The 15,265-nt window shown below is 48.1% G+C and overlaps 2 protein-coding genes and 1 long non-coding RNA gene across 3 annotated transcripts in view; 1 reads left to right on the plus strand and 2 right to left on the minus strand.

The window, feature by feature from the left end:
* Positions 1-10,634, plus strand: part of LOC6586071 (neurogenic locus Notch protein) — a 51,174-nt gene extending 40,540 nt beyond the window's left edge. The window contains exons 6-9 of the mRNA XM_002011658.4: positions 1,932-8,233; positions 9,165-9,438; positions 9,505-9,987; positions 10,065-10,634. Of these exons, the coding sequence (XP_002011694.2) occupies positions 1,932-8,233; positions 9,165-9,438; positions 9,505-9,987; positions 10,065-10,408 (7,403 nt within the window). The 3' untranslated portion in view covers positions 10,409-10,634. The remainder of the gene's footprint in view (positions 1-1,931; positions 8,234-9,164; positions 9,439-9,504; positions 9,988-10,064) is intronic.
* Positions 10,635-11,911: 1,277 nt separating this feature from the next.
* Positions 11,912-12,667, minus strand: LOC122757567. The gene is made up of 2 exons (XR_006357644.1): positions 12,384-12,667; positions 11,912-12,275 (listed from the first exon to the last, which is right to left on the minus strand). It is a non-coding gene; the product is annotated as an uncharacterized LOC122757567 (long non-coding RNA).
* Positions 12,668-13,506: 839 nt separating this feature from the next.
* On the minus strand, positions 13,507-15,128 carry LOC6586072 (UPF0729 protein GD16342). The gene is made up of 2 exons (XM_002011659.4): positions 14,969-15,128; positions 13,507-14,872 (listed from the first exon to the last, which is right to left on the minus strand). Exon 2 carries the CDS (start codon positions 14,845-14,847, stop codon positions 14,488-14,490), a length of 360 nt encoding a protein of 119 aa, XP_002011695.1. The 5' UTR covers positions 14,848-14,872; positions 14,969-15,128; the 3' UTR covers positions 13,507-14,487.
* Between the last annotated feature and the right edge of the window lie 137 nt (positions 15,129-15,265).

Raw genomic sequence — 15,265 nt, forward strand, 5'->3', positions numbered from 1 at the left:
AGCCAGCCCCAAGTCATAGTTACTTCTGTGTGTGTGTGTGTGTGTGTGTGTGTGTGTGTGTGTGTGTTTTGGGCCCTTCTTTTAAGACCAAAACGAAGCGAAACCGACCAAGCAAGAAAAGCCATTAAAAAAAGCTGTGGGCGAGCAGCCGAGAGCCGCAAAGAGCGCGCGAAGCTTCCATTGCATGCACACACAAACGAACATGAACAAGCCCATACATATATGTATGTATGTACATACACTGGGCAGACAGAGAGCGAGAGAGAGCATGTACGGTCTCGCAGCGGGTGTGAGGGGAGGAACAACATAAAGTGCGATTTAATTCCTCGAATGAAGCACAAAGTAAAGCGCAATGTACAAAGTCGAAGTCCGAAGCGTAGCAAAACATACACACACACACGCACACAGCATAAAAGTAGTAGAAAACTCGATCGAGCCGAGCGACGAGGCGTGCCGAGTGCCGACTGCCCAAACGAGAGCCGAGGCTATGGCTGTAGACAAAGCTAGCGCACAACATAAGCAGCATTCATACATTGTTGTTGTTGGTTCTGTTTGTGTATGTGGATGGGGAAGCGAGCTAGCGAGCGAATGAACGAGCGCGCTCGTGGACGACGCTCGTTGCGCTCGTTTGCTTGGCGCGCATTCAGATAGCTGCCTGGCCAGATATGAGACCGTGGGAAAGAACAACCAAAGACGTGTTGTACACATATACACACACACACACACAAACATAGGCACACATACGTACATACATGTATGTGTGTATGCGCATGCGAGCGTCTGTTTTATTTCTTTACATTTTGTTTGCTCATTCGCTTCGCATGCGCAGCGGCGCGCAGTTTTTTCTTTCGTTGGGCTGTTGTGGTTGTTTGTTGTTGCTGTCTTTTAGTATGTATGTATGTTTGCATGACTGTGGTGTGTGTGTATGTATGTATGTATATATAATGCCGCAGGCGCAACGTAGCAGAGAGCGTGCGCAGCCGTACAGCGCGAGAGCGAACTGAGCAGCTTGAGAGAGCGACAGAGCGCCGGCTCTTGTTCTCGACTTACCTGTGTCTGCTCTCAGCACTCTCATCGCTCCGGCACCCTCCCTCATTCTTGCTGCGACTCCATCTGGCTGCTAAAACATGTGCAACACAGCTGCATACGCCGCCGAACAAATACATACATACATACATTATGTACATACATACATACAGATAGACGTATGGACATATTTTAAGCGTTGTCTGCGCTTTGTGCGCCTTCTTCGCATTGCCTGGCAACCACTTTTTGTTCATGCCCTGGCCAGTTGCTTTTGTTGTTGTTGTTGTAAACGTTTTCGTTTATTGAAGCATTTTATGATGCTGCTGTGTTGTTGTCCATAAATCTGTTTATGCACTTCATTGAACACATACACAAATACCAGCCGTACATACACATGCATACATTCACTCACATTCGTATGCACACACTTGCAAACGCACATAGATATCTGTACACATGTTCGCTTGCAGTGTGACCGTTTAGCGAGCCAATCAAAGTCTTGGTATTTTCGTTGTTCAAATCAAATTCAAAAACAATTTAGAAGATTTATGATTGATTTTGTTGTTATTTTTGCTTTTGTTTTTTATTTTCAGCTGTGTATTGTATTCGTTTTATGCACTTTTCTCTCTGGCCATAATTACTAGCTAGCCCCAATAAAATCGTTTTCACTGTACAGTAAAGATATTTGGGTTTTTTTTATTACAAATTTATGATTTTGTGAATGTATGAAGGCATGAATGTACGTCTATGTATATTCCTAGTATACCCTAGATATACAAATTCGATTCAAACTGCTTGGGATCCGTATATTTAGGAGCGATCTCTTAGTACTTTAGTCCTTATGTCTCTACCGTATTCATCATTGATCGAAACTAATTCACAATACGCATTCTCTTCATTTGCAGGATTCGAGGGCAAGAACTGTGATCAGAACATCGATGATTGTCCGGGAAATCTGTGCCAGAACGGCGGCACCTGTGTGGACGGCATCAACGACTATCGCTGCAATTGTCCGCCGAACTTTACGGGTCGGTACTGTGACGTGGATGTGGATGAGTGCGCGTTGCGTCCGTCCGTCTGCCAGAATGGAGCCACCTGTACGAACACCCACGGCACCTACAGCTGCATCTGTGTGAACGGCTGGGCGGGCAGCGATTGCAGCGAGAACATCGATGATTGCGTGCAGGCGGCGTGCTTTGATGGCGCCACCTGCATCGATGGCGTGGGCAGCTTCTATTGTCGCTGCACGCCGGGCAAGACGGGTCTGTTGTGCCACCTGGACGATGCGTGCACCTCGAATCCGTGTCATGCCGATGCCATCTGCGACACGAGTCCGATCAACGGCTCCTATGCGTGCTCCTGTGCGACGGGCTACAAGGGCGTCGACTGTTCCGAGGACATTGATGAGTGTGACCAGGGATCGCCGTGCGAACACAACGGCATCTGTGTGAATACGCCGGGCTCGTTCATGTGCAACTGCTCGCAGGGATTCACCGGACCGCGCTGCGAGACGAACATCAACGAGTGCGAATCGCATCCGTGCCAGAACGAGGGCAGCTGCCTGGACGATCCGGGCACGTTCCGTTGCGTGTGCATGCCCGGCTTCACGGGCACCCAGTGCGAGATCGATATCGATGAGTGCCAGTCGAGTCCGTGCCTGAATGACGGCATCTGCCACGACAAGATCAACGGGTTCAAGTGCAGCTGTGCGCTGGGCTTTACGGGCGCACGCTGTCAGATCAACATCGACGACTGCCAGTCGCAGCCGTGCCGGAACAATGGCATCTGTCACGACATCATCGCCGGCTACAGCTGCGAGTGTCCGCCGGGCTACACGGGCACCAGCTGCGAGATCAACATCAACGACTGCGACTCGAGTCCCTGCCACCGGGGCAAGTGCATCGATGGCGACAATAGCTTCAAGTGCTTGTGCGATCCCGGCTTTACCGGCTACCTCTGCCAGAAACAGATCAACGAATGCGAATCGAATCCGTGCCAATTCGGCGGCCACTGCGTGGACCGTGTGGGCAGCTATCTGTGCCACTGTCTGCCCGGCACCAGCGGCAAGAACTGCGAGATCAATGTGAACGAGTGCCACAGCAATCCGTGCAACAACGGCGCCAGCTGCATCGACGGCATCAACTCGTACAGCTGCAGCTGTGTGCCCGGCTTCACCGGCCAGCACTGCGAGCTGAATGTGGACGAGTGCGCCAGCAATCCGTGTGCCAACAATGGCGTCTGCATGGACCTGGTCAATGGCTACAAGTGCGAGTGTCCGCGCGGCTTCTACGATGCGCGCTGCCTGAGCGACGTGGATGAGTGTGCGTCCAGTCCGTGTGTGAATGACGGCCGATGTGAGGATGGCATTAACGAGTTCATCTGCCACTGTCCGCCAGGCTATACGGGCAAACGCTGCGAACAGGATATCGATGAGTGTGCGAGCAATCCGTGCCAGCACGGCGGCAGCTGCTTCGACAAGCTGAACGCGTTCAGCTGCCAGTGCATGCCCGGCTATACGGGTCACAAGTGCGAGACGAACATCGACGACTGCCTGAGCAATCCGTGCGCCAACGGCGGCACCTGCATCGACAAGGTCAACGGCTACAAGTGCGTCTGCAAGGTGCCCTACACCGGCCTGAACTGTGAGAGCCAGCTGGATCCGTGTGCGAGCAATCGCTGCCGGAACGAGGCCAAGTGCACGCCCAGTCCGAACTTCCTGGACTTCTCCTGCACCTGCAAGCTGGGCTATACGGGCCGCTACTGTGATGAGGACATTGATGAGTGCGCGTTCAGTTCGCCGTGCCGGAATGGAGCGAGCTGCTTGAATGTGCCCGGCTCGTATCGCTGTTTGTGCACCAAGGGCTATGAGGGCCGGGACTGTGCGATCAATACGGATGATTGTGCCTCGTTTCCGTGCCAGAATGGCGGAACCTGTCTGGACGGCATCGGTGACTACTCGTGCCTCTGTGTGGACGGCTTCGATGGGAAGCACTGCGAGACGGACATCAATGAGTGCCTGAGCATGCCCTGCCAGAATGGCGCCACCTGTCGGCAGTACGTGAACAGCTATACGTGCACCTGCCCGCTGGGCTTCAGCGGCATCAACTGCCAGACGAACGACGAGGACTGCACGGAGAGCTCGTGCCTGAACGGCGGCAGCTGTGTGGATGGCATCAATGGCTACAACTGCAGCTGCCTGCCGGACTACAGCGGAGCGAACTGTCAATACAAGCTGAACAAATGCGACTCGGCGCCCTGCCTGAATGGCGGCACCTGTCACGAGCAGCGGGACGAATACACCTGCCACTGTCCGAGCGGGTTTACGGGGAAACAGTGCTCCGACTATGTCGACTGGTGCGCCCAGTCGCCGTGCGAGAACGGCGCCAGCTGCAGCCAGCTGAAGCATCAGTTCAACTGCAAATGCGCCGCCGGCTGGACGGGCAAGCTCTGCGATGTGCAGATGATCAGCTGCCAGGACGCGGCCCAGCGGAAGGGGCTGAGCGTGAAGCAGCTGTGCAACAACGGCACCTGCAAGAATCATGGCAACAGTCACGTCTGCTACTGCAACCAGGGCTATGCGGGCAGCTACTGCCAGCAGGACATTGACGAGTGCGCCTCGCAGCCCTGCCAGAACGGAGGCACCTGCCGGGATCTGGTCGGAGCTTACGAATGCAATTGCCGTCAGGGCTTTCAGGGCCAGAACTGTGAGCTGAACATCGATGATTGTGCGCCGAATCCGTGCCAGAATGGCGGCACCTGTCACGACCTGGTGCACGGGTTCAGCTGCAGCTGTCCGCCCGGCACGCTGGGCATCATCTGTGAGCTGAATCAGGACGATTGTGTGCCCGGCGCTTGCCACAACAATGGCAGCTGCATCGATCGGGTCGGCGGCTTCGAGTGCTCCTGTCCGCCGGGCTTTGTGGGCGCACGCTGCGAGGGCGACATCAATGAGTGCCTGAGCAATCCGTGCTCCAATGCCGGCACCCTGGACTGTGTACAGCTGGTGAACAACTATCATTGCAATTGCCGGCCCGGCCACATGGGCCGCCACTGCGAGCACAAGGTCAACTTCTGTGCGCAGTCGCCGTGCCAAAATGGCGGCGTCTGCAGCACCAAGCAGAGTGGACACCACTGCGTCTGCGCCGACGGCTACTATGGCAAGAACTGTGAGTTTAGCGGACAGGACTGCGACTCGAATCCGTGCCGGGCCGGCACCTGCATCATCGAGGACTCCGGCGGCTATCGCTGCGAGTGCAGCCGGGGCACGGCGGGCCAGCACTGCGAGATCGATACGCTCGACGAGTGCCAGTCGAATCCGTGCCTGCAGGGCGCCGCCTGTGACAATCTGCTGGGCGACTACGACTGCCTCTGTCCGAGCAAGTGGACGGGCAAACGGTGCGAGATCTACGATGCCAGCTATGCGGGCTGGTCGGGCGGCAGCTCCGGCTCGATTAGCTCCGGCAGCGGCGGCAACGGCGCCGCCGGCATCTATGCGGCCGATCTGGAGCAGCAGCGGGCGATGTGCGAGAAGCGCGGATGTCCGGAGAAGCAGAGCAACGGCGTCTGCGACACCGAATGCAATACGTACGCCTGCAATTTCGATGGCAACGACTGCTCGCTGGGCATCAATCCGTGGGCGAACTGCACGGCGCCGGAGTGCTGGCGCGTCTTCATGGACGGCCAGTGCAACGAGGAGTGCAACAATGCCGCCTGCCTCTACGACGGACGCGACTGTGAGCAGAAGCTGAAGCGCTGTGCGGCCATCTACGATGTCTACTGCCAGAAGCACTACGGGGACGGCAAGTGCGATTACGGCTGTAACAATGCCGAGTGCAGCTGGGATGGGCTGGACTGTGAGAAGTCGGAGCAGTCGGCGCAGCTGGCGGAGGGCGCCATGTCCGTGATCATGCTGATGGATATGCAACAGTTTGCCAAGGAGCAGGCGCAATTCCTGCGCGAGATGAGCCACATCCTGCGGACGACGGTGCGCGTGAAGAAGGACGCCCTGGGCAACGACATGATATTCAGCTGGAAGGGCGCCTCCAGCATGCCGGACATACAGGACACGGAATTTGGCAGAAAGCACAAGATCCTGTACACCCAACGCAACGGCCAGACGGGCATCCAGATCTATCTGGAGATCGACAATCGCAAGTGCACGGAGTGCTTCAATCGGGCACACGAAGCGGCCGAATTCCTGGGCGCCTATGCCGCAAAGCATACGTTCAACAATCGCTATCCGATCTACAGTGTGCGCGGCGTGAAGAGTCCGGGCGAGAGCGAGGGACCCGAATCGCCGGCCAATGTCAAGTTCGTCATCATGGGCATTGTCCTGGTGGTGATTGTGCTGGCCTTCTTCGGCATGCTGCTGGGCACCCAGCGGAAGCGGGCGCATGGCGTCACCTGGTTCCCGGAGGGCTTCCGGGCGCCGGCCGCAGCGGTCATGTCCCGACGCCGACGCGATCCCCACGGCCAGGAGATGCGGAATCTGAACAAACAGGTCGGCGGCCTCAACCAGGCCCAGGCCCATCAGCTGGGCGGCGTTGCCGGTGGTGGCAGCCACTGGTCGGACGACGAGTCGGATATGCCGCAGCCGAAGCGGCAGCGCGGCGATCAGATGAACAGCGGCGGACTGGGCGGTCTCGGCGGTTTGGGCGGCCTGGGCGGCGGCAGTGTGGCGGGCCTGACCAGCGTGGGCTATGCCAGCGATCATACGATGACCAGCGAGTACGAGGATCCCGATCCGCGTGTCTGGTCGCAGGCGCATCTGGATGTGGCGGATGTGCGGGCGATTATGACGCCGCCGGCGCATCAGGATGGCAGCAAGCACGACGTCGATGCACGCGGCCCGTGCGGCCTGACGCCGCTGATGATAGCGGCGGTGCGCGGCGGCGGCATGGACAGCGGCGAGGATATCGAGAACAACGAGGACAGCACCGCCCAGGTGATCTCTGACCTGTTGGCGCAGGGCGCCGAGCTGAACGCCACCATGGACAAGACGGGCGAGACGTCGCTGCATCTGGCCGCACGCTATGCGCGCGCGGATGCGGCCAAGCGGCTGCTCGACGCCGGAGCCGATGCCAATTGCCAGGATAATACAGGCCGGACGCCGTTGCATGCGGCCGTTGCGGCAGATGCGATGGGCGTCTTCCAGATTCTGTTGCGCAATCGGGCGACCAATTTGAATGCACGCATGCATGATGGGACGACACCGCTGATCCTGGCCGCACGGCTGGCCATCGAGGGCATGGTCGAGGATCTGATTACGGCCGATGCGGACATCAATGCGGCGGATAATTCGGGCAAGACGGCGCTGCACTGGGCCGCCGCTGTTAACAATACGGAGGCGGTCAACATACTGCTGATGCATCACGCCAATCGGGATGCCCAGGATGACAAGGACGAGACGCCGCTGTTCCTGGCCGCCCGCGAGGGCAGCTACGAGGCCTGCAAGGCGCTGCTCGACAATTTCGCCAATCGCGAGATCACCGATCACATGGATCGCCTGCCCCGCGACGTGGCCAGCGAGCGGCTGCACCACGACATTGTCCGGCTGCTCGACGAGCATGTGCCACGCTCGCCCCAGATGATCAGCATGACGCCCCAAGCGATGATCGGCTCACCGCCGCCGGGCCAGCAGCCGCAGCTGATCACACAGCCGACGGTGATCGCCGCCGGCGGCGCGGCCGGCAAACAGAGCAGCCAGGCGGCCAAGCAGAAGGCGGCCAAGAAGGCCAAGCTGATCGAGGGCAATGGCGCCGACAGTGTGCTGGATGCGTCAGCGGGCGCTGCCACTGGGGCCGTGGCCAACAACATGGGCAGTCTGCGACGCAAGGCGAGCTCAAAAAAGGCCAACAACAACAACAACAACAATGGCAACAATGGCAACAGTGCTGCCTCAAAAAAGGCCATGAACGGTGCCCTGAATGCCGCCCAGCTGCTGACACAGGCGGCCAACAACAACAACAACAATTGCACAGACCTGGACTCGTCGGTGACGGCAGCAGCAGCAGCGGCGGCAGCAGCAGCAGCAGCGGCAGCGGCAGCAGCAGCCACAGCCAACGGCAACATCAACGTCAACGGGCAGCTGGTGAATCTGCCCAGTCCGTACGACACCAGCTCCATGTACTCGAATGCCATGGCAGCGCCGCCCAACAACGGCAACAACGGCGCCAAGCAACCGCCGAGCTATGAGGACTGCATCAAGGTGAGTTGAGCGGACTGAGCCATGGGAAGGAGCCATGGGAAGAAAGAAAATCCTGATTAGGTTCAGGCAGAAGAAACCGTGTTAGGGTGCATACGGACTCTCTTGATCAAGCCGACGAACAGGGGAACAACTCCAGCCATGTCCGTCCGTCCGTCCGTATGCCAATCTTAGACTCAAGTACAGCTAGGGAAAAGGAAGCTTGCCTGACCCCATAAACTAAATGTACACTTGCTCAGAGCTCCCAGCTAAGCCCATTTAGTCGACCGTCCGTCTGTCTGTCTATTCGTCCGTATTGCGATCTCAGAAATTATTAGAGCTAAGGCAATTTCTCTTTGAATTTTTTGATTAGGATGACGAGCTGAGTTGATCAAGCCATGTCCGTCTGTCTAAACTTTCGAAATCCCATGAAGCCTTGCTCAGGACAGCGAACCGAATCTATTTATCTATCCGTCTGGATTAACGTTTCGATCATAAGAACTTAGTGAGCTATAACTAGAGCTAGTGAAAGGAAGGCATGGCAGACGTATATGTACTCTTGTCTCTTTACCTGCCCAAGCTGTTCGTCTATCTATATGTATGGAAGCATCGACCTCGGGAACCTAAAAGAGCTACAGAATTTCTTTGTTAAATTTGTGTCTTTTTGAATATATGATAAAAAAATGTGATATAGGACGACAAGCTGAGCTGTTCTAGCCTAGTCTGTCCATCAGCTAGTGCCGATCCCATCCAGTTTTTCTATGAATTGAAGTACAGTTACACATATCCCCCATATATGCAGGAGTTTTCATTTTATCTAAAATGTCAAATATAAAATAGAGTATCTAGATAATATGCCGAACGTTTCATTTAAATCGAACAAGTAAAGCAAAAGTTATTAAAGAGAACGTCAAGTCCTATTGAGATTTAATGTTTGCCCTTTTCTCTTTTACAGAACGCCCAGTCGATGCAGTCGCTGCCAGCGAACAGCCTGGACATGATCAAGTTGGACACGTACGGGTATTCGATGGGCTCGCCATTTCAGCAGGAGATGCTGAATAGCCAGGCGCTGGGTCTGAGCGGCGGACGCAGCACGAACACCCTCTGCGGCCTGGGCAATGGGGTGCCCAACGGTGGCCACGAGCAGGGTCTCAGTCCGCCCTATTCGAACCAATCGCCGCCGCACTCGGTGCAGAGCAGTCTGGCTCTATCGCCGCACGCCTATCTGGGTAAGTGGACAGACGTTAATGGATGGATGGAGCAACTGGGTACTGACTCTTCTTCTACTGCTGTAGGCTCTCCCTCGCCGGCCAAGTCGCGGCCCAGTTTGCCCACATCGCCCACGCACATACAGGCGATGCGGCATGCCACGCAGCAGAAGCAGTTCGGCAGCAATCTGAACAGCCTGCTCGGTGGCGGCAATGGCAACGGCTCGCCCGTCAGTCTGGGCATCATTTCGCCAACGGGCAGCGATATGGGCATCATGCTGGCGCCTCAGTCCTCCAACAATGCTAAAAGCAGTGCAATAATGCAAACGTTGTCCCCGCAAATGCAGCAGCAGCAGCAACAGCAGCAGCAGCAGCAACAACAGCAGCAGCAGCAACAACAGCAGCAGCAGCAGCAGCAGCAGCAACAACAGCAGCAACAGCAGCAGCAACAGCAGCAGCAGCAACAGCAGCAGCAACAACAGCAACAGCAGCAACAACAGCAACAAGCTCTTGGAGGCCTTGAGTTCGGTTCAGCCGGTTTGGACTTGAATGGATTTTGTGGATCTCCGGGTAAGTGTGCAACCCTATGCCAGCTCTCCCCGAAAATTGCATAACTCAATATCAATCTCTCTCTCTCTCCCCATCAGACTCATTTCACTCGGGTCAAATGAATCCGCCTTCGATACAAAGTTCAATGTCGGGCTCATCGCCGTCGACCAACATGTTGTCGCCCTCGTCGCAGCACAATCAGGCCTTCTATCAGTACCTAACGCCGCCGAGCCAGCATTCGGGCGGCCATACGCCGCAGCATCTGGTGCAGACGCTGGACAGCTATCCGACACCGTCGCCCGAATCCCCCGGCCATTGGTCGTCCTCATCGCCGCGCAGCAATTCGGATTGGTCCGAGGGCGTGCAGTCGCCGGCGGCCAACAATTTGTACATCTCTGGCGGCCATCAGGCCAACAAGGGCTCCGAGGCCATTTACATTTGACATAAGCGCACCTAGAAGGCAAAGGCGGACGTGGGCGTGGCCACTCAAAGTGCGCCAGGCAACGGGAAGGGGCCCAGAACTCGTGTGGCAGCCAGCAGCAGCCAGCGGGGCCGAAGACCTTTTGGACTATTCAACCTAACCCGCAACGCGAGCACCTGCTCCTCACCTTTAATTCTATGAACAATTTTTTTTTTTTTTACTTAGAAACTAAGCTTTAATTTAAAATCAGAAATGAAACGAAAACAAAAAAAATCATAATTATTATTGTAGTAATTTAAATGTTTAATTTTAATGTTTGTTGTACAGTGCGCGTTGAAATCATTGAATGCATATATATGTATCTATATGTGTGTGCACATATGGGATATACATTGATACATATATATAAATACATATTATTTAGATATTTTAGCATTTAAGCCAAGTTTGCAAAAGTTTTATTAATCAAATTTTTTTTTGTCAACTAAAGTCGTAATAGAATCCAAGTTAAAATTTATTATATATACAAATATATAAATATATATATAGATATACATCTTGATAATATTTATTTGCAAACGTCGCTGCTTCCAGTAAACAATTTAAATTAGCGCAAATTATTTTTTATGCATTAAATTGTATTTTGTATTTTGTAATTGTATTTGTATAAGCGGCAAACGCTTTTAAGCATTGAGAACGAAAGAGAAAAACAAACGAAAATACGATAAAAAAAAAGACATAAAATAATGAATAGTTTAATAGTTATTAGCATCGACTACGTTTAATTATTAAGTTTAAAAAAAAAAGGAAAACTTTTTGCAACTGAAGTGCTTATATCAAAACAAGATTGTTAGCTATATATAGACAACAATACGAACGAAACATTCTGCAAAGCCTATATCATACATTTATCTATATATATATATATAAATATATATATATCTACATTTTTTGATAATCAACACACACACACACACATTTTCTATGTAATGCTACATATAAATCCTAATCTTAAGTTTAAATTGTAAAAAGATTCTCATAATTGTTTCAATTAAGTTGACGACGCAACAAATTACAACATTTTCGCCTAAACAAACTATATTTAGATATATATGTATAGTTTATATATATATATCTGATAAACTATAAAATGCGCCAAGTTTTTTTTTTATATTTTTAGAGTTTAGGTAAACAAAAAATTATAATAAAGAATTAAATGAAATGAAAACTTTAACGAGCAGCGAGTGAAATATTGAAATATTTTTCAAAAATATGCCACAATTAAAATTTTTTTTTAATGTTTTGTTTCTGTCAACTCAACTCCAATCACATTTTCATCTGTATTAAATTTATTTTATTTTATGTTTTTTTTTTTTTTAATTTTTTTTTCTAGTTTTGCTGCGCTATTATTTCTTAATCTTAATGTGTAAATTGTACAATTTTTTGTTGTCCAGCGAACGAAACATGCAAAATGCAAATGCGAATGCAAATGCTAATTTTTTTGACATAATAAATATAAAATAATTATTTTAAAAACAAATTGCAATGGTATTTTATTTATTCTATAATTTAATATAGACACATGAAGAAGAGACTCAGAGACTCTATGCAGTAATCTTTGGTGGCTCTTAGTCAAGCTGAAAAACCAGGAGCACTATGAGAAATCTTCGTATCCATAAAATATGCGAGGTCTGCTCAACAATCGATGGAGAGGTTTTCTGATATCGAAGCTTGAATACCATCTTGTTATATCCGAACCCAGTGGAAATGTTATTTCAATATAGGGCCTTTTTAAAGGCGTAGCACGATTGGAATATCAGCTCAATGCAGGGCTTAGGGCATCTCCTGGTTGAGCAGCCTCGTCTAAAGCACTCATACTTGCTTTACCCTAAATAAATACAAACTGGGACATGAATTTCAGCGTCTAATATATGACTACATATGCATATAGAAAATGTATATATACAGTTTATAAAGTACTAAAAAATGTAATTACAATTAGGTCTAAACTCTTTCTTGACTGAAGCACCGTGGCTCGGCGGGCTGTGCTCTCCGCAAGAATCCATTTACTGTCAATTTTTTCATTACCTCAGCATTTCTAGACACAGATGCCTAAATGGACTAAGAATCGAGCAGCTTATACAACACTCCATAATTTAGTAATTTTTCGTAAAAATGCAGGTTAAATATGGTATAGTTTATGATATAACATTATACATATATTGAGGATATTTTCCTATTTTATTTTCCCGTGTCAAAAACAAATTTAACTCATCTTAGTAGAAATTTCATTTGTAGAAAAATATTAGGACACATAAAAATATATATTTATTTATTAAATTATATGAAACACACTTATTTTCAATTAATTTACGGTATACAAAAGTGTTGTCTTTTAAATTTATAATTTAAGAAATATATAAAAAACGAAATGAAAATAATAATAATTTAGTAAAATTTATTTATTTAGTCGGCCACGTCAGATCTGTAAAACTTGAAAGAAAAATGCTCGCCTGCTTAGTTCATATTAACTTCGGCCACGTCAGATCTTAGTATCATTTATTTAGTATAATTATTATTTTTTTTTTTTTTTTGCTGATAACTTGACATATACATATATATATACACTTAATAAAAAACAAGATAAAAAATCATATCTATATAAAGCTCATATAATTAGAGGCCTATGTTTATCTTAAAAAATATATTTGTTAAACAAATGCAACATAAATATAGCTTTATTCGGCACAAAACATTTGGCTTTGTTTAATAAAAGAGTAAGAAATGTTACAAAGAGGTTTTAGTTATATATATTCCATATATTTCGCTACCATGAGACTTCTTATCCAAGTGTCCTCTAGACCAGAATGTGGTTAAAGTTAAAGTAAAAGCGAATGCAGAGCACATCATAATATAGCATACTAAAAATCTAAGACAGAACATCAAAATGGAGCAAAGTAAAAAATAAAAAAATTAAATAAAAATCGATTTTGCTTCTCCAAATTTAATAGAATTCGCAGTAAAAACTTCACTTACATATATACTAGCTAGATATTTGGTTTTAGCTATCAACTTTTGCATTAGCCTATGGAAGAGTCTAATTAATAAATACACTTAAATTATTTCTGTGTGTATTTGACATTTTATTTTGTGTATTATTACATTTTATTATGTGTGAAGTTGAAATCGCAGCGTAACAAATTCAAGTGTGTTGTAGTTAGTGCTACAAATTAATCAAATGTTTGTCGTTTTAGAGTTTAAATTTCAGTTCAAGTAACAATCAATCAATCAATTTGCATAATTGTAACGCTTATTATATATGTAGTGTGTGTTTAGTGGGCACTATATATGTACTTCTATATATATCAATTCGTCTAAATACATTTTTGTGTTCCAGCTTATGAATCCAAAAATGCGTGTGTTTTAAATCCTATATGTTCGTCCATATAAGTTAGATTGCAGCATCTAAATCAAAAGTGTATATTCCGTGCTGAATCCCTAAATTAATCATCCTCTATATATATCATGTACCATCGTGTCTGAATCAAATGTGTATTCCGTGTTGAATCATTAAATTCAACATGATCGTCTGTATATAAATCAGTTTCCAACGGCGATAGAATCAAAAGTGTATATTCCGTGTTGAATCCTTAAGTTCTATGTATATATATCATGTACCAGTTCAACATCATATATGAGGAGCGCTCAATTAAAAGTGTGTGTTCCGTGTGTTGAATCCTTAAATTCTACATCTTCGTCTATGTATATATATATAAATATATATAAATATATATATAATGTACCAGCTTGTCTGAATCAATAGTGTGTTCCGTGGTTAATCATTAAGTTCAACATGTTCGTCTTTATATGTATATCAGGTTCCAGCGACTGAATCCAAATTGTGTTCCGATTTGAGTCTTCATGTGGAATGAGCACCGTGCTCAATATGTGTGCCATCAGTGTGTAATCATATGTTCATATTCGTTGCATGCTTTTATACACAGTATAGGCACGCAAAGCAAAGCAAGCAAAAAAAAAAAAGAAAAAACAAAAAAAAGTAGCAATACCGTTTAACGAATCAGAAACGCATATATCGGAACTTATATGTTTTTCTTGGATTCGATTGGGGTGCTAGACGGCGATTGCTCCATTTTTGTTGTTGTGGCTGCTGTTGTCGTTGTTTTTGTTGCTGTTGCTGTTGTTGTTTCTGTTGTAGCTCCTGTTTCAGCTCCGCCTGCAATTCGATCTCCGTTCGCATTTTGCTCCTGCTTCGTGCCGCCGGGTACGAAGGGGCAGACGCCGCCTTTGCACTCGAACGGGAACTCTGGCCCGGCCTTGATTACGTTGCCCTCCGCATCTTTCTTCTCCCAGGGATTCCAGTAGCGCAGCAAAATTGGCTGGACGAATTTGTGCCAGATGTAGAGCAGCAGCGGGACGATGAAGCAGGGCACGCAAACCATTTTGCAGGAGTTATATTACAAAATGCTGAGCACGAAAAAAACAAAATAAAAAAATAAAAAACAAACAAATAAAAAAAAACGTTAATTAAATAGCAAAAACGCGAAATTTAGTGCAATTCACCTTAACAAAAATCTAGTTGGTTCGGCTGAGTGTGCCCAGGCGGTTTGAGCAGAGCAGCAAAAATAAACCGCACGATAAACACGAACGAAATGAGAAGCAAAGCCCAAAAGTAAATTTGAATAAACGTAAAATTCATTTGTACTGAATTGCCAAAAAACATAAAATTTCCAAAGAAAAAAAAAATAAAGGAAAAAAAAATTAAAAAAAAAATAAAAAAAATAACACCAAAAAAATTCACACAAAACAAAATTTAACAATTTTAACTTTTACTATTTTTCTAAATAAATTCAAAGCTGT

The sequence above is a fragment of the Drosophila mojavensis genome, unplaced genomic scaffold (genome assembly GCF_018153725.1).
Source record: "Drosophila mojavensis isolate 15081-1352.22 unplaced genomic scaffold, ASM1815372v1 contig_136, whole genome shotgun sequence".
NCBI classification, from domain to species: domain Eukaryota; kingdom Metazoa; phylum Arthropoda; class Insecta; order Diptera; family Drosophilidae; genus Drosophila; species Drosophila mojavensis.